The sequence below is a fragment of the Pongo pygmaeus genome, chromosome 1, assembly GCF_028885625.2.
Source record: "Pongo pygmaeus isolate AG05252 chromosome 1, NHGRI_mPonPyg2-v2.0_pri, whole genome shotgun sequence".
Classification (NCBI taxonomy): Eukaryota; Metazoa; Chordata; class Mammalia; order Primates; family Hominidae; genus Pongo; species Pongo pygmaeus.
The window spans coordinates 87,810,761-87,837,595 of record NC_072373.2 but is presented as its reverse complement, the minus strand read 5'-3'; the positions used below and the strand labels follow the sequence as shown (position 1 = coordinate 87,837,595).

The window sequence follows — 26,835 nt, the reverse complement described above, 5'->3', positions numbered from 1 at the left end:
CTTAGAAATCAGCTCTTATATTTGCATTTCTCTGCCTGCAGTTGAAGAGATGAGCTTGACTGTCTCTCGAGGTCTCTCCCAGCCCTGGAATCCCAGGCTTCCTTCCAGACTATGCTGTGATGAGACAGATCTGTGAGATACATCCCAGTGATGGTGACAAGGGGCAACTTGACAGTGTGGCCCCACACTTCAGGTGTCTGTGGAAGTCAGGCTGTGAAGTAAGGAGACCAGTTCCATGAGGGATTTGGGGCACCATTTCATGAGTTTATTACCCTTCTTTTTTGCCAAATAGCCCTGAGGAAGGTAGTCATCAAATCGAGAATGGCTAAAATGAGGAATGAAAAAGATGGAAATTATAATAACTTCAAATAAAAGCAGGCCAGCTGATGTGATTAAAAAGCCCTGTATATACAGTGGGGGGAAAATGATAATCAGACCAAAGCAGTCATAAGAGAGAACAGTGATCAAGATGGGAGACAATGTTATCTAAAGATTAAATTAAAAATAAATAAGATAGATGAGGAAAAGAATGAGTAACAGCTGTGACAGGAGTGTGAAACTGTGTTCATGCTGCAGGGCTGGTTGAGAAGAGAAAAAGAAAGACACACCAGTATTCTGGCAGCATGCTGGGGATAGGAGTAAGGGGTGCATTCCTTCCTGTAGTGTCTGGTGGTGGTGTATCAGCAAAGCATTTGGAGACTCTCATCAACTCACCACCCCTTCTGATATTTTCCCCAGTCCCTCTAAGGATAACACATTGGGCCTCCCCAGAATCACACGGGCTGGGATGCTTAGGGAACCCTTCTTCCCAAGAGCAGGAGTCATGCTGGATTTCCCAGGACCATGCCTTCACAGTTGGGCCTCACTTATCTGGTCTTGAGCAGCAGATTGATTCTGTTTTCCGACTTCTGCATGTGTCACATTGTGCTTCTTACATTCCCAGAGGTTTTCCTTAAGAATACCACTTGGTTTTTTCTCCACCATCTTCAGGTGACTTGGTACCTTATCAGCTGGCATTTCGCTCTGTCCTGCAGCATGTCTTTTGGGGTTAAGAATGCCCATGCCTTCCAGGACCTCAAGAGAAAAATCTCTATACCACACACTGGAGACTCCCCTAGCCCCACCGAGAGATACTGATGTTGGGAGAACAAGAAATATTTCTCTATGTTTTTCACTTGACATTTCTAAGTTTGTTTCCAGAGTTTTTAAGTATTTGTACAACATTTCATGGGTTAGAGAATATTTGTGCATCTGTTGTCACATCTGAACCTTATAATCACCCTGAAAGATGTTTTTATTATTCTCACTTCAACGATTAAAAAAGAAGAAGGTTGAGAGAAGGAAGATAATTTGCTCAAGTCCCCTTGGTAGTCTACATCCTCTACCCTAAAGTTCTGTTGTGGGCTATGGCAGGAGAGAATTGCGTGGCAGGTCCTGGGCTTGCTGGGAGAGACCCAGTGGGTCTTGAGCAGGAGGCGAGGCACATGGATGTAGACTCGGGAAACCTTGCAGGTGACTGGAGACGTTTCACAGCCTCTGCAGTCCTAAAGTCAGCAGGCAGTTCCCATGGAGATGAGGGGCATTAGAGGTAGAATGCTAATACCTGGGGGAATATGGCTGTTTTAGTCAGGATCCTCCAGTGAAACAGAACCAATAGGATATATGTGTGTGTGTGCATGCTTGCACATATTACATGTGTTTATGTATAGGTACACATACTTAATATATACATACACATATAAGAAATAGTTAAGGAATTGGCTCACATGATTATGGAGGCTGAGAAGTTCCAAGATCTGCAATTGGGAAGGTGGAGACCCAGGAATGCTAATATATGGTTCCAGTCTGAGTCTGAAGACCTGAGAACCAGGAGAGCTGATGGTGTGAGTTTCAGTCTGCACGTTGGCAGGCTTGAGACCCAAGAAGAGCCTGACCTGGCTGGAAAAGACCAATGTCCCAGCTCAAAGCAATCAGGCAGGAGGCATTCCCTCTTACTCAACCTGTTTGTTCTATTCAGGTCTTCAGCTGGATTATTGGATGAGGCCAGGGATGATGGCAGAGTAAGATGAAGCCAGAGACTGAAAGAGGGAATAAAGGATGAGAACTTGAAGACAACATAATTGATTCTAGTCAGGCCCCAAAAATGTGCGATCATGAAGAAAAATCATGTGACTGCCCAGATTTCCATAAAATGCTTCTTGAAAAGTACACAGTATGGAAAGCAGAGCTTAAAAACAAGTATGAGTGCAAAGGAACAACCATTACTGAGAGAACTGAAGCCCTGAATGCATTAGGCTTATGGAGAAGGCTGAAGATGAGAGAAAAAGGGGTGTGAAGGAAGAGAGAGTTGGCACATGGCAAGGGGAAAATCTCAATCCCATTTTTCTAACTGTCTTGGTTTTTTTCTTCTCAAGTAGAGAACTGATCTTCAAATTAGAAACACTAGAACATATGTGATTTTAAAAAACCAAAGTTCAAAACCAAGAGGAAAAAGGAAGGTATTCCTCACTACCGTGTGTCCAGGCCTGAATCACTGGCTTCTGGGTTCCCGAAAAATATGATTGCAAAATAGTGATTGGTCATCTTTTGCAAAATAATGAGGGATGGAGAAGAAACAAAAAGATTACAAAAATAAAATATTGCACTTTTTAGAAAGGGGGCAAACCTGGATCAGGAATTACCAACTAGTGAATTTGTCATCGCTCCTGGGCAGAATTCTAGAAGAGATCATTAAGCAGATGGTCTGTGAGAACTTGGAAAAGGAAATCATGATCACTGAGAGCCAGTCCTAAAAAACCAGTTACCCAAGTATGTTCAGGAAATCTGCCTTACAGCAGTTGCGCAAATTAGCTTTGGGCATTTGAGTAGACTACAGTGTGAACCAGCAATGAGATGTTATAACAGAAGAAAAAAAACATGATCAGAGATGCTTTGCTAAAAATTCAGTTCTAGGGCATAGAAAATATTTATCCAAATATACTCTGTGCTGTTCAGATCCCTCACAAATGAGTTCAGTTCTGTGAGCTGCATTTTAAGATAGTCACTGGCAAGTTGGAATATGTACGGAAAAAGTTAAGAGAAGATGGAACTCATATTTATTGAGCAAGCAACTTAACGTGTTGGACATTGTGTAAAATGTGGTATGTGTGTTTTAATGCTTAAAACAATACCATGAAGAAGTCATTAATATGCCTATTTTAGATGAGGAAATGAAGGATTATGTAACTGAGTTTTTTGCCTCAGGCCAACAGCTAGAAGATGGCAAAGCTAAGACTTGAACCTGGATCTTTCTCATCCCCAAACCCATGCTCTTTCCACAGTGCAAACCTGCCAGAGAAATAAGGGACTTGGAAAATGAGCCAGTTGAGAAACTATTGAAGGAAGAAGTAATTCACTTTAAAAATGAAAGGAGTGCAGAGGAGTCGGGGAGTGGGGAGGGCATCAGGAAGAGTAGCTAATGCATGCCGGGCTTAATACCTAGGTGATGGGTTGATAGGTGCAGCAAATCACCATGGCACACATTTACCTATGTAACAAACCTGTCCATCCTGCACATGTACCCCAGAACTTAAAATAAACTTAAAAAAGAAAGGAGTAAACATAAACATGATGTTGTTTCCATATATTAAAATGTTGGCCATTTGGAAGAGGGCTAGCCTTGTTCTCTGAGATCCCTAAGGATGGAACTAGAGCAGTAGTGTGGCAGTAATTAGAGCAGTTCACATTTATTAACCATTTGCTATAAGCTGACCCCTCTGCACATACTCATTCTTTAAACCTTACTAGCATGAGTGAGGTACAGCACAATGATCATGCCTGTTTCACAGGTGAAGAACAAGAAGGGGGTTGAGATAATAACCAGGGTGTCCCAGCTAGTAAGTGGCAAAGCTTGGGCTGAAATCCAGGTCTGTACCCCTCAGGGCCAGTGTTCTCAGCCATTTTCCTCCACTGCATTCCTGTTGGCAGAATTCCAGTCAACATGAGGGAAAATTTCCAGGTAACTAGAACCTCTTAAAAAGGGATCAGATACTTTGTTAGAGAGTGAATTGCCTATCAGTGATGAATCCTGACAGACAGAGATGCTGGCTTGTATCCAGGCCTTATGACCCTACAGGTTTCTTTCTACTCTAAATTGTTGTTTTTCTACGATCTTAAGAGAAGCGAGTTTACCTATAGATGAATACTTTGAGAAGGGGGGTATTGGTGGTGAGTCTAGTTGTTTTTAAAATCACGTTGTCAACCTAAATTCCAGCATGATGATAAACCCAAAATCCAGTTTCTTCCAGATAATGTTTTTCTTTCAGTCATTTATGGTAAGTCTGTGGACATATGATGAATCTGCAGAAAGGTTTATTACTGTGTAAAAGCATAACAGTTCTGTTAGTAAGTAAAAATTATAATGCTATACATATTTTGAAATAAAAGTAAGAAATTTAGGGCCAGCTGTGGTGGCTCACACCTATAATCCCAGCTACTCAGGAGGCTGAAGCACAAGAATCACTTGAACCTGGGAGGCAGAGGTTGCCGTGAGCCAAGATTTCACCAAGAAAAAAAAGAGAGAGAGAGAGAGAAAAGAAATTTAAAGGAGAAATTTTAGGAAAGTTGAAGGGGGAATAAAATCTTATAAAACCTTATTAACATTATATGAACTACTTTGGTATCCTACTCTTTGTAATTATAGTGAAAGTTGGGAAAATTGACTAAGGTACTTTTTGGAAGCAGGATTATCAGAACTAGGCTAGACTGACTTAAGGGTAAAGATGAAGAAGGAAAGAAAAAGGGAAATCTTTCCTATTCTCTTGAGCACTCACCTTCCTCTACTCTCCCCCAATTTCTACCACCCCCACAATCACAGTGCTTAAGAAAACCAAGTAATGGAGAAATAAGGGTTCTTGGAATGTGTTTCTTGATCTGGAAATTTGGACCCAAGAGACCTTAATTTGTTGATTTATTAGTTGTTGATGAATGAGGTCGCATGGAAAAACTTTCTGCCTCTTGGTTATGTTGGTGGAAACTTTTCTAAGCTTTAACTAGCTGACTTTTTGGTTAGCTAGAGATTATTTACTTTTAATAACAACACGCTAAGTTTCTGAAATCAGATATAGCACAGCAGTCTCCAGAGAGCTGTGGTCCAAAGGCAGTGGCTGCATCCATGTACAGTTCTCATCAGATTTTCTGAAAAGATGCTTTATCTGTTAAGGTTAAGTTAACCTTGGCTTACTGCCATTCCTCTGTTCCTTCCACATCTCTGTGTCTTGTGGGCATGCCAGTTTGCATTCAAATCTGCTGTATCAGTTTTAAATCCAGTTCTCAGTCCTTAGGGTATTACATAAGAATAAGTTAACTAAAGAATCCAAGAATTTTTACGTATGATGCTGAACTAACTGGATTTGACTTCCTTGGGGAAAATGAATAGCCAGGCAGATCACATTACAGATGAGCATTAATGACAACTGGAACACCTCCCTCCCTTCTAAGCAGGCAAGGAACCTCCCACGTGCCAATCACTGTGCTGGCACTGGGGATACCAAGATGTGTTCCTTGTTCCTTCAAGGAGCACCTGTAAAAACATCATAATGTAAGATATGTGCTGTGGCAACGTTGAGCCCCAGGGTATTCAGCAACTCAGACTGCTGAAGAAAAGGGAGGGGAAAGCTGCTCTGAACCAAGTCTTGGCAGCTGCCGAAGGTGTTCACAGCAGTTGCAGAATTGGGAAGATGCACACACCTAGTTCTGCAGGCCTGTGTAGGTCAGGACTCTGGAGAGAGATGACCGCGGAAAGGTAGGTACACCATGCTAAGGAGTTTGGACTTTATCCTAAAAGCAGTAGGAAGCCTTTGGATGGCTTTAAGAGGAAAATTATGGGATGTAATTTGTCTTTTTTAAAAATAACACTTTGCTAGCAATGTAGCGAATGGGTTGACAATAGGTGAGTTAGGAAGCAGAGCAACACACTGTTTAGAGGATGTTGTAAAAATCCAGGTGAAAAATGAGAACTCTAGATGATCAATACCTTGGAGTTGAAGAGAAAAACATAAATCAGACATATTAGGGAGCGAGTCTGCAAGGAACTTGCTCATGAGTGATGGATATTGGGGAACAATGGAGGAAGCTGTTGAGAATGACACCTGGGTTTCTGGCTTGAGTAGGTATGGTGTCCTCTTATCAAGATGGGACTTGGAGAATTATGGGGAATATGATGAATTCACTTGGGGGTATGAGGAATTTGAGAAGCTTGAGAACCATTCAGGAGGAGATGTCCAGGAAGGTTGGGTGACTGGGCCTGGAACTCAGGCAGGAGATGCTGAGATGCAATTGTTGATTTGTCCCTTTGATGTTAGGAAGACAGTTTGACATCATTAGAAGGATAGGGGACTGGAAACCACACTAAACAGCCTCTATTTCAGAACCATTTAGAGATGATAGACATGTGAGATGTACTGAAATGCCTGCTAGCTGAGTTTAACAGAGAAACTGCAGTCCCCAAGGTGAACTTGGGTTTTTTCACAGTATTGTTTTCCTCTCTGTGCCCACCTTTCTTTTGAACTTTCCTCCCAGGCTTCTTGGGGTCCTGTGGCAAGAATCTCAGTTACTAGGCTGTTTAGAGGCTATATCAGTAAGGGGATGTAAGATGGCATTTTACTAACTATTCTACCTCCTCAATAACTCTTGGAAGGTTACTATTAGTAGTCCCATTGTACCGATAACAAAACTGAGCCTCTGAGGGGTGACATAGCTTATTTTTTAGTAAGTGGCAAAGTTGTAGATGAAGTTGCAGACTCTAAATCCCATTCTCTTTCTTTTGCACAGCACAGACCTACGCTAAAACAAATCAGGCCTGTTAAATCCTTGAACGAAAGCCATCAGTGTTGTTAGTGGTGAAAAATGTTTTGTGGAAATGATGTGGCCTCTTAGGTGCTACCAAGAGCAATACTCTCCTTGGACTGCCCAAAACTAATTCCATTCATGCACCCACTCCAACTCACTGCACCGACCCCACAGCACTCAGACCTGGAGGCTCTGGGGGGGCCCTGTCCTAAGCCATCTTAAGATGCAGCCTCCAGGGCCTTGCTTATAATTTTTCCCCTTTCTCCAGCCTCCCCTTGTCCCTACCTCTGCCCACCCCAAGCAGCCAGAATGATCCTTTAGTTTAAAGCATAAGCAAGTCAGTCCTCTGCTCAAAAGCTGATGACTTCTCATCTCACGTAGAATATAAGCCATGACCTTCAAAGCCTTCTACATTTTGGCCTCTGGCTGCATCTATGACCTTGTTGCTGACCATACTCACTCCACTTGAACCACACTCCGTTGAGCCTCCCTGGGTGTTCCTTGAATGCTTTTAACACCTTCTGAACACTGCAGGGCTTGTAAACTTGCTTTTCCCACTTCCTGCCATGGTTTGGCCCAGGTATCTCAGTGACTGGCTCCTTTACCCCATTCAGATCTCAGCCTCTCAGTGAGACCTCCCTGGCTACCCTGTCTAACATAGCCCCCATCATGCTCCATCCCTTAGTCTGCCTTATTTTTCTTCATAGCACTTATTTTATATTTGCTTATTGGCATTGTCTACGTGTAAGCTCCATGAGTTCAGGGGCTCTTTCTGTCCTGTTCCTGTTGTGTCCCTGGCTGCTGGGATAGTGCCTGGCCCACAGTGTGTACTCAGTGGCATTGGTTGAATCATGGAATAAACACATGGATGCTGTGGTCCAGGCAGAGAGAGGACAGAGAGTGGGATCACTATCACCAAAGGAACTAAGAGTATCTTAGTCCCTCCCAATGTGGTAAACATTGGTGGTTCCTAAGTCTCTGCATTTGAGGATAATTGTAAACAGGCATCAGAAAACGTGTATGCATCTTTCTGGGTAAGAAGCAGCTTTGTTGCTCTGATAAGGATGGGAATGATTTTTCCTTCTAACACACAAGTTACAGGGACAGATTTGCCACCTCAGGAGATGGTTAACAATAGTGTCGTTAACTATTGTTAATGACCCCTGCCCACTCTACCAAATCTGAAAGTCACAGTGTTAGTGTTTGTGGAATCTGTTGAAAGTGCCTCCTGCATTGTGACTTTTTGATCCCGAAGGAAGAAGACTTTCTGTAATAACTTGGCTCTCATGAGCTGTGCTTCAGAGTGTCCTTAAACAGAACTTTCCTGGTTGGAGATTTGAACCTAAGGCCATTTTCAGTGCATTTTTCTGTTGTTCTTCCTTTAGGATCTTCTATGTCTCTCATGATTCCCAAGACTTGAAGATCTTCAGCTATATCGCTCGAGATGGTGCCAGCAATATCTTCAGGTGTAACGTCTTTAAATCCAAGAAGAAGGTAAAGAGGCGGTTGCTGTCCATCTGCTATTTTCCCCTAATGAATCCAGAGCACCCCCAACATTGGCCCGTCTCCCTGTTGAAGACAGCTATTGTAATGCCGACATGGGGCAACTATCTCAGTAGTCTGTCATTGCTGCTATATAATGGAATTCTCTTTTAGCATCATCTGAACTTTGTACTTAGTTACATACAGATAATTGGAAAGGGATTGACCATTGACTACATGCTCTGGGATGAGAGCAGTTAAACAGCACCAGGAGTGATTCTAACCTTAGCCTTGGGGTAGGAAAAAAGTGTTGTCATTTACTAAGGAGACCCTTCCTCATAATTCTGTATATTGATTAGTGGGCTACAAAATATGAATACACATGGAGCCCGATTTAGACTCAGTGTGTGATATTGATTATCCTGGGTGATTATTTGTTATGGCAACCTTGATACTCAAGTAAATGCAACTTTGAGGATTCTGAAGAGGCATTCTTTATATTAATGTCATTCCTCCAGAAGTCTAACACACACAACTAGGGTTTTAGAAGCCTAGAATCTAGCCTCCCCTCTCACTGGAACCATGAGTGACATTATGTAGGTCTCAGCGTTCTCATCTATAAAATGAAAAGAATCGTCAAAATCAGCATTTCCTAAATGTGTTCTGTAAAACATTTATCAGCCAAAATGTTTCATGTTAAAACTACCTGATTTAAGTTGCTGAGAAGGTCTGATGTTAAAGAACATGTTGTTTAACCCAGAATTTCCCAAACTAATTTCACAATGGAACCATATTTTTTCCATGTAATATGTGTTAATATCCTGGGAACTGTTTTTCTGCAGAAGAGATTTTGGAAAACACTGTATTTATGCCCCTAAGGACCCTAGTAAGTCCACCATTCTAGAAACAAACTACTAAGCCTGGCTTTCTACGAGAACTTCATATTATGCATCTTTTGTCTTCAGGCCTCTTTAGTAGATGTTTAGGTACCTTGTCAAGTACCTTGTCAATAACACATGCCAGGGTCCAGATTTACTGATAGGTGTCCTATTCCCTACCCTAGCTCCACAAAGAGAATTATGCTTTGTTAACTTAGCCTCTTCCTCTATGGAGATTTGTGCCCTTACCCACCCTGTTCCAGGCTTTTAAAATGCAAATCATGGAGTTGGATGTAAAGTGTGCTACAACTGGAAAGATGGCAGGAATAAAAGAGTAACTTGCCAGACTTCACATCTAGATAATAGTGTAGCTGAGCGGGAAAAAACATAAATGAGGCTAAGTCAAGCTGCATTAAAGAACTGATAGAAAGGGGAGTAGGAAGAGGGAGAGAAAGAAAAGCCATAGGCACTGGAGATGAGAAAGTTTAGGGTTTGGGAGAGTGAAAGGCTTATATGTGGCCTTGTGCAGGGAACCTGGGGAGGAGAGAAAAGGAAATACAAAGTGTCCTGATGGTCATGAATTGGATCGTCTGTAATGTTCTGACAGATGCAACAAAAGACTGGAATTCCCTTTTAATTCATTTTGAGTATTTGACTGTGCTTCTGACTTTAGTTTCTTACAAAGACTGGACTGTGGGGACCTTGGAATTTATTAGAGTTACAAATAACACATTATCATTTGCCAGGTTCTTTAATAGTTAATCTTATTTTATCCTTATAACACATCTGTAAAGAAGGTAAGACATGTAATTTTCACTTCCCAGTTTTACAGATGAATAAACTGAGGCTCAGATTAAATGACTTGCCTGAGTTCTCATGAATAGGCACTGGCTAGAATAGAACCAGGGAGACATGCAGCACAAAAGAATTTTGAGCAGGAAACCTAGGTAAGAGGACCATTATATTATATTTGCCTTGCTGTCAGATGTAACGTAGCAATACGGACGCAGTGGGGGCATCCACTTCTGACAAAACCTGAGTTTAAGAGCATTGCTCACTTGGAACTTTGATCTTGAAGTGCGGCACAGAATGGAGTTCCCATTATCCTTGAAAAGGAGTAGTCATCTGGTTCCCTATCATGTCAATTTTTTTCCATGTCTCACAGCTCTTACAGGGAATTCTGATCTCTAGCTCTTCTGTTTCCTATACCCCTTTCATCCTCACCTACTGAGACCCTAGCTCTTCATAGAGTTAGTTCTCAGGCCCTTTCCTGGCCTGGAGCCATGCAGCTGAGGGGATTGTTTCCAGTCAGCCTGGGCTTTGAGCCCTGTTGCTGCTGAGCTGTAGGTGGGAGGGCTGGTTTCCAAGCTAAGAAAGGGAAGTGAATTGTTCAGCAAAGGATGCAGAACTGGGGAGGGCTGGGGAACACATAAGCAAGGTTTTGCTTGCCCTTCTGCTTAGCCTCCAAACATGGTGATTTACCTTTTTTATAAAGCACTTCTAATGTCAAGAGATAATAGTTAACTTGGGAAGGAATTTTAACTGGCAAATCATAGGAATGCTTCAGAAGTGGCGGGTGGGGGGAAAGGACTATAGAGGACATGTGTGTTGCAGAGATGTTGCTGGGTCGTTGAAAGTCAATAGGGAGGCTTCTTGATAGGGAGGCTTCTTGACTAGAAGCCCGCAGATGTGGGTGTTCTCCAGAGCCCTCGTGTTGGTCATAGTGTAGAAAAACCTTGTCTGAGATCCTTGTTCTGTCGGGACTTTGGTTATTGCTGTTTCATATCACATCATGTCCCCTGCGTATATGCCCATGGCACGTTTCTCATGGCCTCTAATGGGGTGTCATCATCACCCTACAGTTCACATGGGGAAAGGGTTACCTCCTCTGTTGGTTGAGAATATGGGTCGGGTGTCTCAGCTTTCCTGGTTGAGGGCCTCCCTCGACCTTGCTCCCTGCACAGCTATTACTCTGTACCTATAGATCTTCCTTGGGCCACTCACACAGATAGCCAATGTGGCTCCCACCTTGGGAATTGTATCCTTGAGCTAAGTTTTTTTCAAGTGGGCTTTCACCAGAAGCTAGATAGCAAAATATTGCAGGAATATAACATGGTACCTGCTATTCTTCTATACTCTAGATTATCTAAGTTCCAGCCTCATATTACATCAGATAATAATATCTAACCTGTTTTGATTAGTTGCTATATGCCTGAGACTGTTCAAAGCTCTCTATATGAATGATCTAATTTTATTCCCACAGCAGCCCTGTGAGGTAGGTGCTGTTATGCTCTTCGTTTTATAGGTGGGAAAATGGGGCCTTAAGGTACATAATGTGTGTAAAGACTCAATAAGTAATGGAGTCAGAACTGAACCCAGAGGGTCTGACTGTGGAGCTCACACTCTTACCCACTCCATTATACTATTGTTGTTGGCTCATGAGGAAGTTATATAACTCAGAAGTTTCTTTGTTTTCGAAGACCCATTTGTAACTGGGTTCTGCTGTAATTATTACATGGGTATGAAGAGCTCCTTAACTTTGAATGGCCCAAATCACTTTAACATAGATTTTCCTTTTTTCCTCATAATATCCTTGTATGGTTAATATTGACTCAGTTTTGTACTTGAAGAAAGAAAAGGCCCAGGGAAGTAAATCACCCTTGGTCACACAGTGAATCAATGATGCCACTGAGATTAGAAACAGGCTTCCTCCTTCCCAGGCCAGGACTTTGAGTGCTAAACCCTATTACACAAAACCCATATGAAAGATACGTGAGCCTTTCTGGACTTGAGTTTTCTCTAGCCATCAAATAAGATGAAAGGCATCTCAGGAGTGCTGATTGTTGTGTGTGAAGTGACGTGATCTTTAAGGAACAAATTCTCTATGACTGGGAAGGATTGTCAGGATTGTGGTGGAGGGACCCTAGCACTCTTCAGACCCATGCTAGAAAGGAGGGATGGGAGTGGGTCTTTTCCTCACTGTGAGCATCCAGTGGAGACGCTTGCTAATAACACGGGCATTCCTCGTTTCCCCTCCTTGGGGGATATAATGATAGTATTCATTTGCAGGGCCTTTTGCCTCTCGAGAAGACTCTTGCATGGTCTCTTGACCTCTCCCGTGGAGTGGATGTCATCCTCCTGTCATTTTCTCCTAGCCCTAGGAGTATATGGCTGTCTGCCCTGATTACCAGTGACTGCACTTATTAATGCATCAGTGCGTGAAGTGCTGGTGATTAACAGGAGCTTCAGGCATCTCCCCATTATCTTCACGGGCAGCTTCTTGAAATAATTTTGCCTGCAATCACAGCTCAATTGGTTTGGGTTAGGAGAAATAATTTCCTCCTATAATGCTGTCACTATCAAATTGGGGGCCACAGCTGTGAGGTTGAACTGTCCTTTAGAGGTTGCAATGGATTTTGAATGGTGATGACAGCCATGTGCTAAAGAATAAGTCACTTGCCTGGTCAAACTTACGAGACGAAAGATAGGAAAGTTCTAAAGTTAGAGAAAGAGTCTGTTTTTTATACTTTAGGTTGAGTTGGGAAGTCAAAATGCAGGAAGCATGGGTCTCAGAACTCATCTAGTCTGAATCACTCTCTTTCTGGATGAGAAAATCAATACTGAGAAAGGTGAATTAACTGTCCAGTCACCCAGTTGGTTCTGACAGCACTGGGATTATAACTCAGACTTCTCTTCTCTAGGGTACTATGTTTCATGGACTAGCAGAATAGAAGGAAAACACAGCTATCTGTTGGAAACTTTAAGATGCAGTATGTCCTGTCAATGTAGAAAATCACACCTGCTTTGAAACTAAACTTTCCTTATACTGAGCAATATTCTGATGTCCAAGGCATCACCTCAACCAAATTATATAATCAAAGCCACTAAATAATGTGTTGAACAAAAACCATTTCAGAGCCTTAGTACTGTAGATCCTACTCTATGTAGAAGTCCAAATATAAATGTATTTTCATGCTTTGGCATTGTAAATTCCATAGATTAAGATCATTTGATAGACATAAGCTGAATCTTTTACTAAGATTCCCCCCCACCCAAAAAAATACATTAAAGAAACATGACATTCAGTTCTATTTTTGTTGAGATTCTGTGGCAGTTAAGGTCAAGATAAGGACATTATCTTGTATTGCTGTGATAGATGAGAATTATAAATCTGTGAGCTGTCCCACAGCTGACCTCATGGACTTCAGTTCTCTAAAATTCAGAACCACTTGTCAGTCAAATTTGAGTGCCCAAAAGAGATGGGGAGAGGGGGAGTGGAGGAGGGGACAGGGGAATAGTAAACTAGAGAGCTGGTAGACCATTAAAGAACCTTACCTGCAAGATGTGTGCCCCCATTCTTCTCTTTTCTCCTCTTATTATTGTCATTGTCATCATCATCTTCATCTGGTATTTTGTACTTATACTCTCTACTTGCTTGTCTGATGACTCTTAATCCTCTTTGTAAGTTGTAAAGTAAAGAGAGAGCTTCTTTCAGGACAGTGAAATTCGGAACAGTGCCCAAGATTATTTATCAAATCAGCTACAGAATATGACTAATAAGAACCATTCTTTACATGCATATGGCACTTAAAGATTCCCAAATTTCATAGGACCAACCAACTACAAAGTCGTTAAGAAAGAGAATGGAAAATAAAATCATGGTCTATGGCCATACCGCCTTGAGTGTGTCTGATCTCATTAGCTAAGCAGGGTCGGGTCTGGTGTGTACTTTGATGGGAGAAAATAAAATCATGATTGACTATAATTTTTCTATGGGCCAGTGAGGTACATACAGGAATCAACCTTTTGATTTATGTCTTCCTAAAGCTACCACTGTCGGCTTTTGTTTGCTTTTGGGTGTACAACCCACAGTGATTGTGATTATAGTGTTATTTTCATTACCCTTGCCGCAGTTCATCAAATGTTGACTCCTGCTAGGTATGAAGTTGATACCACATTAGGTGTGCTGAGGAGAACAGCTGTTCATTGCATTTGGACTTAACTTTGGTTCTGGCTTGAGGGATGTCCTAGGGTTGTGGGAGAAGGAGCTGTGTCAGCGTGAAAAGATGGGTGGTTTGAAGAAACACTGCTGTGTGTATAAGGTAAGTGTATACAGTTTTAAGCTTCCTTTCCAGCTGTATTTTCACAAAATTGCCTGTAATTGACACTCCCATGAGCAGGCTCTCCATCTGGAGCTAAGAGCCACTCTGAGGTTAGACATCCCTTTCCAGCTTTGAAAACATCAAAGCAACCATATCCAGCCTAATCTTGACAATGAAGAGCCCACAGATACTTTCGGGCTGCTGATAGAAAATGGCTTTTGGACGAGAAGATTTGATCCGTGTGGCAAAGCACTTTTAGGGGCTTATGTAAAACTAAACTGGATTTGTACAGAAATAATGCAGTATAATGATGCTTTTTTAAAAAATCTAGTAAATTCCAGAGAATGGCCAGATTTTGGAACTCAAAAAGGCTGCCTTGTCAATGTTCCACTTGTTTACTCTTTATACCTCGCTGCCTTCAATCTTTAAACCTCCGCTTTAGTCTCCAAAGGCCTGTATGTCGTCATGAGGTGGGAGCAACTGCTTCACTGTGATCTAGAAGACCCACAAACAAGCGTTCATAAAAACTTCTGGAAGGGACTCTTTTTAAGGCTGCTATTTACCAGAGTTCTCCCTCTTGGATGCAGACATGGCTAATTAATGATAAAATCCCAGCGTGTGTGATTTTTGCATTTCGGAGTTGAAGGCAGAACCAGTTTTCTTGCCCGGCAGGCCAGAAGGTGGGGTAGCTAAGTGGGGTATGCCTAGCAGGCAGGAGCCAGCATGGCTGTGCAGAGAGCAGATGGTGAAGACACAGCCCCTCCCAGGCACAGGCTGCCTCTACTGACCACCTTCAAGTAATCACCTCGCTAACGAGGTCCCCATATAGAATCCTCTAAAAGTAGACTTTTTAATGGTGAAGCAAGGAGAGCCTAAAAGGTCAAGGGACATCAGAACTCACATAGCCATTTATGAGTACAGTGAGGAGCTGTTTAGCCCCTTCTGACTCCCCGAGTGGTAGATAGGAAGGGCAGTTCTTTTATGTGTATGTATGTAGTCACTCTGTAAAACAGTTAGAGTAGCTTGATTATGTGTTCCAGTGCAGAGGGCTCTTTATAAAACATGCTACAGTGTCCTTTTACTGTGAATAGAAATATAACCTTCACATTAAAGGAGTAAAATAAAGGATAAATTAAACCATTTAATTTATTAATTTAATTATTAAACCATTTACCACTCAGTATGCAGATCTAGAACTCTTAATGCAACAATTTCCTCACATATAGAAACTATCATACTAGCTCAGACCAAAGATCCATTTGGCTCAGGAATTTTCCTCTGCTGTTATGGTGGAGGCTGTGCTATCTGATGCACAGCCTTTTGGATGTTAGCATACATACATAAGAGATGATTCCCTTAGTCACTTTATGTTTCTACTATGATAAAAATAGTTCCACCTTTCCTGCACTGCTTTTTCTTTTCTGTCTTAATTGCCTCTTGGTACAGTGAATTCCATAGTCAGGATAAAACATTTCTTGAGCATTTACTGTATGCCAGGCACTTTGGTAGGTGCTATCATATATTCAGTTTTTCAGTGCAGTTACAGAAATACTGTAGAGAACAACTGATGGAGGGAGGATAGGAAGGAAATGGGAGGCTGAAGGATGGGAAGCCCTTTCCAGCATGGGGAAGGCAGGACCAGTAAACCTAAAGTCTGCATTTTCTACTTTTTCAGGGGAATCAGGTAGAGGTTAGGGTCACCTGCTGATCCTAGTAAAAAATACTAGTAAAATGTAAAAATGAAGTGTTATCAATATTAACCATTAAAACCAGCCCACTTCCTTACAGCCACTGGGCTTATAGATGGTTGAACATGTGAGTATGTTCCACAAGTTTGTCCTTGATAAAGGTGGCAGAATAGAGATTTGAGCTGGAGTCTACATTCTTAAGATGCTCCGTTCTGAGCATAGCCCATCATCCATTGTCATCTTGTGATGCCTGAGAAATACAGGTCCTCTGTGAAGTCATTCTCCCACCACCTTTATCCTCTTATTTAAATCTGAGGGATTCCTTCCAAAGATAAATTTAGAAATTTGATTCCTACCCTTGTCTAATCCCATAGATCAGGGACATTTGTCTGAGGATCTTTAAATTTTTAATATCATCTTAAAAGCTGGTTAAAGGAAGTATCTGTGATTTACAGAGATGATGGAATTTGTAACACAGCCTCCTTAGGAAAACCTGAGATGTTATAGGAACAAACTCAGTAGTGAATTTAGAATTTTCTATATAACTGTATTTTAAAGGGGGAAGCTGGGTCTGTACCCTGGGAATGATACCAATGGGAAAAGACTAACTCAATCTTTGCAGATATTTATTCAGTATGAGATATCTGGGTTAATTCATGTAAGAGAAGAAAGTAATGGAATTAAACACTTAATCTCTACATATCATTTGGACTTACCATATTTTATTGTTACAACCTAAAACATTTACTTTTTTACCTTTTGTAAAGATACCTGGGGGAGCAAAATTCCCAAGAGTCAGAGAAGAAAGTAGAGGAAGGTTTCTGTATAGTGGACACTGGGTATACATGATAGGCAGAATAAAGTCATACCTAAGGTTTAGTAAACTAGTAATGAGCTTTGCCGTAGACGATTAACCATAGGCAGTCTGCTCTTACTCTCATAAAAGGAATAGGAACCAAAAAAATCTCAAGGCCCAGGGGAATAACACTTTTGGATGTAGGAGCCTTTACTTCTCCCTTTTCACCTGAGAGTTAAGCTTCCTGGCACAGCCTCCTAAGCACAGCACAGCTTGATGGCTAAAGGAAATGTAGAAAGCTGGAGTATTCCTGGCCCACATTTGTTAGGGACTGTGTCTTCTAAATCGCACCTTTTTGTGTGTTTTGGGAGTGGGAAGTGTAGGGGCTTTTTGCTTAGGACTGATGTCTACTGCTTCTCAACTTTCTGTGCAGATAGAACAGTCATGTCTTACACACTGCAAGCCTATGGTATGAGAAGGGGCCTAAGCCTGCCCTGTGGACACAGGAGGAAATTAAGGGTAGACATAGAAAACAGAGGTTCTGAGTCGCCACTGGGTGATGGTGGACCCCACAGAAGTTACCCATCTCCTCCTGCTTCGCTTAAGGTTCTTATCTCCCAGAAGTGTCAGGATATTTCAGGTGAGAGACCAATGGAGAATATCCCTGGAGTTAGTCTAATGGCTAAGAAAGGTTAGAGCTATAAAACAATTACTTCTAGGAGTAGATTTGAACTGAAGAATATAAGGAGCAGTAGAGTTGACTGAGATCTCAAATTGACATGTAGATGATAATTAGTCAAGATGCCTTTTCACATTAATATGGATGCTCTGGCCTGAAATAAGCAGAAGGAACATAGAAATGACTCCAGGCTTGAGGAAAAGCAGTTTTAGAAGTTATACCCAGCAGAGAATGGACTACAGCAGTTGTTCTGTACACAAGGTTCCAAGGTCCCTAGGAGTTCATGAAGATAGTGATAAGAAAGATGAGCTCATTGTAATATGAGCTTCATTTATGCATTTCATATTACAATTAGCTCATCTTTTTTATGACTACCTTCAACAAGGCCTTCTAGACTTCTCAAAACACTGGGTATCAGTTAGGTGATGTAATACCAGCTACCTCATGCTGATGAAAAGCCCTACTTGATTGCTCCCATTACCTGGGGGCGGGGGAGTTCGATGTGATTGATGGACTATATGGTGTCAACAGGTGGCCATGGCTGACCCGAAGTCAGATCATCCAAAACACGATGAATGTTAGACTTGAGTATAAGGTGACAATCACAATTAGATTAAATTGTAGCCCATGGTGGTGGGATGCTTGAGGCCCACTGAAGTAAGAGAAGCAGTGTGCTGAGCCCTTCCCAGCCTGAGCTCTGAAACTCTAAATAAACCACATCACTCATTTCTGTCCTTGAAAGAAAACAAAAGCTGACATCATCAAACCATAATCAGTTATCCACCTTTGAGGCCATGCCCTGGAACCCTGCATGTGTCTCTTCCTCACAGCCTGCATGGGTGGCCTGAGACTCTACATAGGAGCAGGCTTCTTTGTCCTCTCTCTCCTCTCCTAGTTAAACGGTGGAATACTGGGAACTAGGGTCAAGTTCCCTTCTTGGGCTCTTAAAGCAAGAGATTAAATACCAAAACAAGAAAAAGGAAGGAGCCACAGAACAGACCCAAGCACGTGAGGTCTTTGGAGTAAGTCTGGGAAAGTCTCACCTTAGATTTAGTTGGCTGCCAACTAGTAGTGTTCCAGAGGAGCTGGGTGCTGAGCTTCCATTGGTTTCTGCTGTTTAGGCCGTGGCTTCCAAGCCTCATGTTACCACTGCCCTTGGTCTGCAGGAGCTCCAGGGAAACTCAACATTTGCAGCAGCATTCAAAAAAGAAAAAAATGATAGCCGAGTTCCTCTTAGTTTGATGGACCCATTGAACATTTGATCATGGCTGGCAAAAGATTCTGAAGCATATTGACTACTTGTGTTTCACATGGGAGGGAAGAATTGGGGCTAAGTCCATAACTGGCATATTTGCTATCTGTCCTTTCAGTTGACTGATTGTTTCAGAACTGTGGTGACAGTTTCTGTTTTCTGGAGTATTTCAGAAAGGGGAAATGTCTTTGCACTCATTTGTATGTGCATATCTGAACAACTTTAGATTTTTCTGTCTCTTTCTTTGGCTGCTTCGTGAGTTTCTGTCCACACGCCCCTTGTGCATCCTCACCCACCATGTTCTTCTCCTTTCTCCTTCCCAGAGCCAAGCTATGAGAATCGTTCGGACGGTGGGGCAGGCCTTTGAGGTCTGCCACAAGCTGAGCCTGCAGCACACGCAGCAGAATGCAGATGGCCAGGAAGATGGAGAGAGTGAGAGGAACAGCAACAGCTCAGGGGACCCAGGTAGGCACTGCGGCTTCTGCGGATGTGGGTGGGGAGGCGGTGCACACAGTAGGCTCCGGTGGATCACTGCCCTGACCCCCAGGCTGTGAACTCATTTTAAGAAACATTTAATTTTTTCCGTTTCTCTCTAAATTCTAGATTCTCTTTAAGGAACACGTATTACTTTTATAACAGAAATTAAAGATGTTTAAATTATTAAATGAAGAAGTATTTAAACTGGATATCAGGGAGAGGTGGAGCTGCTATACTACCAAATCTGACTTCAAAGAAATTTTCAGTAAAAAAGCACCCCCATAAAACAAATTAGAAAGAACATAAATTTATAATTACCTAGTTTGTTTTATTAAATTTCTAACTTCTGTAGTTCTATAAGCCCCCAATATGGATAGTGTTTTAATATCCCTCATTAAAAGTCAGGAAGGAGGCCGGGCGCAGTGGCTCAAGTCTGTTAATTCTAGCACTTTGGGAGGCTGAGATGAGCAGATCACTTGAGCCCAGGAGTTCAAGACTAGCCTGGCCAACATGGCGGATCCCTGCCATGTTGCCTGTATTTTCTACTAAAAATACAAAAATTAGCCAGGTGTGGTGGTACACGCCTATAGTCCCAGCTACTTGGAAGACTGAGGCAGGAGAATTGCTTGAACCCAGGAGGCGGAAGTTGCAGTGAGCCAAGATTGTGCCACCACACTCCAGCCTGGGCTACAGAGCTAGGCTGCCTCAAAAAAACAAGTCAGGAAGGAGACAATAAATGTGAAAAAATGAAGTATGGGCAAGAAAAAGAGCAGGTAAAAAAAAAATAGTTTATGTTAATTTTTAACAGGGGAAACCCAAGAAAATAAACTGAGAACTATTAGAAATAATAAGAGAATTCAGCTAGAAAGTCAAAGTTCAATAACACATACAGATATATCTGTGATTTTCATATATTCCAAGAACAGCTGGTTAGAAGTCATAGTGGAGGAAAAAAATCCATTAAAATAACAATTTAAAAAATAAGATACTTATGAATAATCACAATAAAAATGTGTTTGTTTCCTGTGAAAAAATCTTAAATGGAAAGACATGCCATATTCTTGGATGGGAAAGTTCAACATCATAAAAATGTTAATTCTCTCTTTGTTTATCTATAAATTTAACATGACAATACAGATTTCTAACAGCAAAAGAGGCACTACAGTAAGCTACAGTATTCAAAACTCATGGGATATAGCTAAAGCAGCGCTCAGAGGAAAATTCAAAGGTTCAGTTATTTATGTTAACAGATGACAAATCATGAAAGTCACATGAATTAAGCATCCCACTCAAAAAGTTAAAAAACAACAAAAGAAACCCTAGTCTGCAAATGGCAGCATTGCAAAGTGGCTCAGAGAGAAGACCCTTGCTTTGCATTGTAGCTGCACCAGTCACTGCCTGTGTGATCTTGGGCAAGTTCCATAACCTCTCTGTGCTTTAGTTTACTCTTCTGAAAAATAGAAATAGTAGTACTGTGTACTTCAGAATTATTGTCATAATTAGATAAACTGATACTTTTAAAATGCTGAGCCTGGTGCTTGGCAGATAAACTGATACTTTTAAAATGCTGAGCCTGGTGCTTGGCACAGAGTATGCACCACATACATGTATGCTATTATTATTTTTAAGTAAATATGTGAAAATTTAAAAAAACAAGAATAGAAAAAATTCTGGAAAAGATGAATGATAGCAGAGGAGGAGTGGCTTTCCGGTAAAACTGTACTTATAATAGGTGAAACTCATGTTCAAATAAGTGCCTGAATGGATCAGAATAGAAACTCATATACAGACCCAGATGTGTTTGCAAATTTAGCATATGATAGAGGGGGAATCCCTATGGAGAAAAATGTGGAAATCCTTATTAAATTTGAAAATTCATATGCCTTTTGACTCCCAAATTTCTTTCAAATTCCCTTCTAAGAATTAATCCTAAAGGTAGACCCATACAGGTGTGAAATGATTTCTATATAAGGTTACATAGCAAAGAATTTGTTACAGAACCAAAGGATCAGAAACAGCAAGAGGGAACTTTTAAATAAATTACAATACAAGGTGGTACAAATAATGGAATACTGCACAACTATTAAGAAGAATGAGTTAGTTCTCTATGAACTGATTTAAAGCCATCTTCAAGATATTTTGCTTACTTAAAAACGTCAAAGTTTAGAATTGTGAATAAAGGAAAAAAATAGAATTGTGGGTATGACGTGCTACCAATTGTATTAAAAATGCATAGATTTAAATGTGTGTGTATATGTAGGTATATATGTATACACATGCATGCACACACACATTTCTTATGCATGGAATATCTCCAGAATAGTACACAAGAAACTGGTAATTGTGGTTCATCCTGGGAAAAGGAACTGGGTGGCTGAGGTGGCAGGAAGATTGACTTTTCACTGTACTTTTATAGCCTTTATACTTTGGATATGTATTAGTTATAAATCTTGAAAACCTGACATTATTTTCATCTTAGTGCTCAGTTTCTATGTGACTAGAGGGAATTACTTTACTTCTCTTTTGGCTTACTCATTTCTATTAAGTAGTGACATTCTATTACTAATGACAGCATCTCAGTGATCTTGACTCATAAAATATTATCACACAGATGGAGCCTTGCATTTTGTCATGTACCCCTGGCCAGTCTCAGTTTTAGCAGGCCATAGTACTAATGTGATGTAAACCTCAAAATTTTTCCATCTCTGTGATCTAGGGCTTAGAGATAAAACAGAGAGATAGAGGTAGACTTTGGTGAATATTTTATGTATCTCTGCTGGTCAATTTTTAGAGCATAATGGTGATGGTTTCCTATAAACCTAATATGGAGGACACATCAGACCTCTAGCTGGTTGCTTGGCTCAAAGAACAGAAACCAATCTGCTCACTTCTGAATTGGAGGATTTGCCATAAGAACTGCCAGCTGGAGAAGATTGAAGTCTTACATTGTTAACTCTTCTTTGGTCATGCCCATGCCCTGTTGGTGGCCTGACTGGCAGAGAGCCACATCCTAACTCTCAAAAGCTTTTAAACCCACAGTCACATTGGCAGCCAGTATACACATGTACAAAGAAAGTTTAACCAAAAAGTAAAGGATATTTTCTCCGGTGAAGACACCTGTTCCTGGAGTGAAAGAGGTTGGATGCAGAGAGGATGCCCAGAGGTTGAATGTTTGAACAGTTATTATCACAGAACAACCATCAGAGGAATTTAATCTAATCTCCAAGTAGTTAATCAGAACCTGTCACTCATCTGCTGGCCACAGAGGTCAGGGTTATATGGTCTGGCCAGGTGGAGAGAACCACCTGGATAGCATTTTATGTAAACAACACCAAGGGCTAGATCTTACTTCCCTTTTGCAGTGGGAGCTGCTCTCTCCTTGCACTTCTGCCCCTCCAGTGGTCTGCTGGGTGGAGCGGGTTTGATGTGATTCACGATTCCCTGGGGACTCAGTGGGGATTCCATAAGGATCACTTCCTATACTTTTCTTTCAGACCTACTTCCTTCACTCCTCCCTTGTTCCCTGAGCTCCTTCCTGCCCTGAACATATAGTAAGTATCGTGGACCTTTCAGCCACAGTCAACGCTGTTCCCTCTGCCATGGGTCCCTGCCTTCACCTCCATGCAGACATCTTACTCATCCTTCAAGCCCAGCACTGTCTTCTGGGAAGCCTGACTTTCACCTCCCACTCTCGTTCAGAAAATTTAAACCCTTTTTTTCTGGGTTCCTGTGTTTTCTTCACTCCTGGCTGATGCCGTTAACATTAACATTTAGTCTACTGTGTACCAGACGTATAGCATAGCATCCTCTGTCTTTAGTGGAGTGTGAGCTCTGGGAGAGTAGGGACTTCCCAGCACAGTGAAGACTTGTTGATTAAACTGACAGAGTCAGTGAGTGTGGCAAGGAGTACATACGTTTTAGTCATTGTCAACAAGTGTTTGTTAAATGCTTACTGTGTGCCAAAATGAACAGAGATTAAGGAGAGATTTCAACTTTTAAGCAGACCCTTTTGATGAGGAATGATGACACTTGGTGTCAGGGATGCTGGTAGAATTGAGGTGAGACTGGGAGGCTGAGCAGAGTATTGATGAGAAGGTGGTGACAGTGACCATGGCTACAAATAGAGGCCAGTGTGGTCACACTCCTTGATTGTAACAGATGGTCAGCTTGGAAATAACAGGCATACCAGCTATGTTTCTCTCTCTTTTATATTACCTTTTTGGAGATAGTTTTCCCAAACCACATTACTATACGTGAGACCTCAGCTGCTTGGCTTCCGTATACTACTCTTCCTAAGAAAAATGGAATTGATATTCTACATGAGGAAACGTCTGGGTCCATTCTAGAAAAGCCCATCAGGCCCCGTATAGTTTCTTCAAGGTTTAAGATGTCCAACAGAGCGCTGAGTCTCTGCAAGGAGATCAAGCATGGGCTGGATGTGTTAAATAATATAAAGGGAGGCAGCAAGGGCTCTCCCCTGCTCTTGTAGGTGAGGAGAGGGCCTGTGGGGTGATGAAAATTGTGTTAGGGACATAGAAAGAAAGAGAAAGACAGAGATGGCTCATGGGCCCATATGGCAGAATTCCCTCTTCCTCCAGGTAGGTCGGCCTTTGCTCTGTTAAGACCTTCAACTTTGCCGGGCGTGGTGGCTGGTGCCTGTAATCCCAGCACTTTGGGAGGCCGAGGCGGGCAGATCACCTGAGCTTGGGAGTTTAAGACCAGCCTGACCAACATGAAGAAACCCTGTCTCTACTAAAAATACAAAAAATTAGCTGGGCATGGTGGTGCATGCTTGTAATCCCAGCTACTGGGGAGGCTGAGGCAGGAGAATTGCTTGAACCCAGGAGGTGGAAGTTGTGGTAAGCCGAGATCGCACCATTACACTCCAGCCTGGGCAACAAGAGCGAAACTCCGTCTCCAAAAGAGTGGGGAAAAAAAAAAAGACCTTCAACTGATGGGATGAGGTCTTCCCACCTTATGGGGGAGTAATTGGCTTGGCTCAGAGTCTACTGATTTAAATGTTAATCTCACTTAAAAAAATACCTTCACAGCAACATCTAGAATAATGTTTGACCAAATACCTTGGTACGGTAGTGGCCTAGCCCAGTTGACACATAAAATCAACAACCACAGAAATGAAGAGACAGAATGGAGAGAGAGTTGGAGCCGTGGGCTAGAGGAGCCACTGAGGGCTTGGGTTCCAGCACTGGAACCGCTGGGACTTGAATCCTGACTCTACCACCTTTCAGCTGGCGAATCCTCAGCAAATTTCATGCTCTCTCTGGAGCTTCGTTTTCTCATCTGTCTGGTATTGTGAGAGAATATGTAAAGCAGCATGGTGCCTAGCATGTAATATGCTCTCCGTAAGTACCCACTGTTTATCGAGTTTTCTAATGTTACAAGTACCCACTGTTTATTAAGTTTTCCAATGCAGACTCCAGAATACATGATCTCATCTGTACAGTGAGGGAACTAGACAAGGCCTCTCCAGTACTGATTTTATGACGGGTCCAAGTGAAATGATTAACTGGACGCCCTCTGGTTAATTGTGTAGTGCCGAGGCCATGAGGCTAAACCATACTTTGAATCTGAGCATTTGGAATTTGCATTTGGTTCTGGGATTGGAAATGTTTTCTTATCAAAGAAGGCTGTTTACTGCCTAACCCATTAGTCACTTCCTTTTTACAGCCCCACACATGTTTTCACTGTCTATAAACTGCTAGGAATATGTTTCTTCTCACTGTAAATGCTTCTCCCAGAGCATTTTTGACTCTACTAAGATTGTTGTCTGATGGCGCACCTTGAGCTCCCAGAGTTGAACTGTTGGCTATTGTTTTTTTTACAAGAATCTCACTTTCATGTTTGGGAGCTTTTCATTTAGTGCAATGTTTATCTTTCCAGTGGAGCTGCCCCACCTGACATGTCAGCAGGCCCTCCATTGTGCAGAAAAAAACATGTTTACTCTGAGGAGCTGGAAAGTGCTGTCTTGTCATGTCTTTTCATAATTTTCAGCGGTGCTTTCAATGATGTTGCTCACTTTCATTGTGTGCCTCTTCCCTCTCTCCCTCTTTGTGCCTGTCTTTCTTTCCTCCCTGTTCTTACTACTGTTCCCTCCCTGGGGGAGTTTTATCTTTTGTATCATTTGGCAGCAGCTGCCCTTGGCCATACCTGGGACTCCGAGCCAGGTGGGGCCACTGTCCCTGTGGCACTTGCCCTGTTGTGCCCTATACTGCTTCTCTGACTCCTTCTGGAGAGGGTTTCCTGGGTGAGACCCTGTTCCCCTGGAGGTGACCCTCCTCCCCCAGCTGCAGACAGTCCAACATGGGAAAGGGCTTGGAGCCTTTTGGTAAAATATACCTTTTTTGAAAATAAAACTTTTTAAATTTAATGTGAGAAAAGCACCTAACATCTACTCTCTTAGCAAAGATTGTGAATATGATATTATTAACTAGAATCCTCGTGTCGTACGTTAGAGTTCTGGCCTTATTCATCCTACGTACCTGCAACTTTGTATCCTTTGACCTACATCTCTCCCTTCCCCCCAATTCCTGGTAACTACCTCTTAGTTATGATGATAAATCAGTTAATACAGGTTAAGCATCCTTAATCTGAAAATCCAAAATCTGAAATGCTCCAAGATCAGTAACTTTTTGAGCACCAACATGACACCACAAGTGGAAAATTCCACACTTGATACCTTTGCTTTCTGATGGTTTCATGTACACAAATGTTGTTTCATGCACAAAATTGTATAAAATTATCTTTGGCTATATAAGGTGCATATGAAACATAAATGGATTTCATGTTTAGACATGGGTCCCATCTCTAAGATATCTCATAAATATGCAAATAGGCAACTCTAACATCTGAAACACCTGTAGTCCTAAGCATTTCAGATAGGGATACTCAGCCCATACACATAAAACTAGTGCAGTGCCTGAAGCATAGTAAGTGCTGTTTAAGTTTAAGCTGTTATTGTTGCGGTTTCAAGGCAAAAAGTGGCCATTTCAAGCACTTTGGGACTGAGCTTGTAACTCCTTTCTCATTTGACTGTACCAATCTGGCTAAACCGCAGTTCTACATTAACTCAGGAGTATTTTTTCATTTTTGCCCTGTGACACTGAACAGCACTGGAGAAAACTGCCACCCACAGACTGATTACACATTTGTGATCCCCAAACTCAGCCAGGGCTACTTCACCATTCAGCAGCCCTGCTTGTCCCCAGTTTCTGTCTCAGTGGACAGTGACCTTCTCCTGTCACCTGCCTCTGCATTCCACCTCCATCTCACCTCCTCTGGAACTTCAAGCAACTGGTTATCTCATGCTCCTGAATCTTCACCCAGATTATCTGCTATTGCTGACTTTCCCTTCCTCGCCCAACTGCAGATAGATAAGGTCGGGTCTTTCTTATCTTAAAAGCAGAACAAAATTAAGCCTTCCTTGTCCCTGTATCTCCCTCTGACCTACGACCTTATCTCTCTCCTTTCCTTGGTAGCCAGGCTTCTTGCACAGCTTGTCTATACTTACTGTCTATTTTCTTATTTTCTCCCAGTCTTTCTGTCCACTCTTGATATCTTTTCAACCTCCAGTAATCTGGTGTGTGCTGCCCTGCCAGCCCTTCCTGAAGTTACCAGGCAGAGGTTCCTAAGGGC

At 41.9% G+C, this 26,835-nt stretch overlaps 1 protein-coding gene across 5 annotated transcripts in view; it reads left to right on the top strand.

Annotated features, from left to right (window-relative positions):
- The window catches only part of LOC129044906 (uncharacterized protein C1orf226), a 313,541-nt gene that overhangs the window by 251,813 nt on the left and 34,893 nt on the right, over window positions 1–26,835 (top strand). For all 5 annotated transcript variants that reach the window (XM_054503141.2, XM_054503131.2, XM_063649453.1 and 2 more), the window contains 2 exons: window positions 8,214–8,322; window positions 19,029–19,170. In XM_054503141.2, coding sequence (XP_054359116.1) covers window positions 8,214–8,322; window positions 19,029–19,170 — 251 coding nt within the window. The remainder of the gene's footprint in view (window positions 1–8,213; window positions 8,323–19,028; window positions 19,171–26,835) is intronic.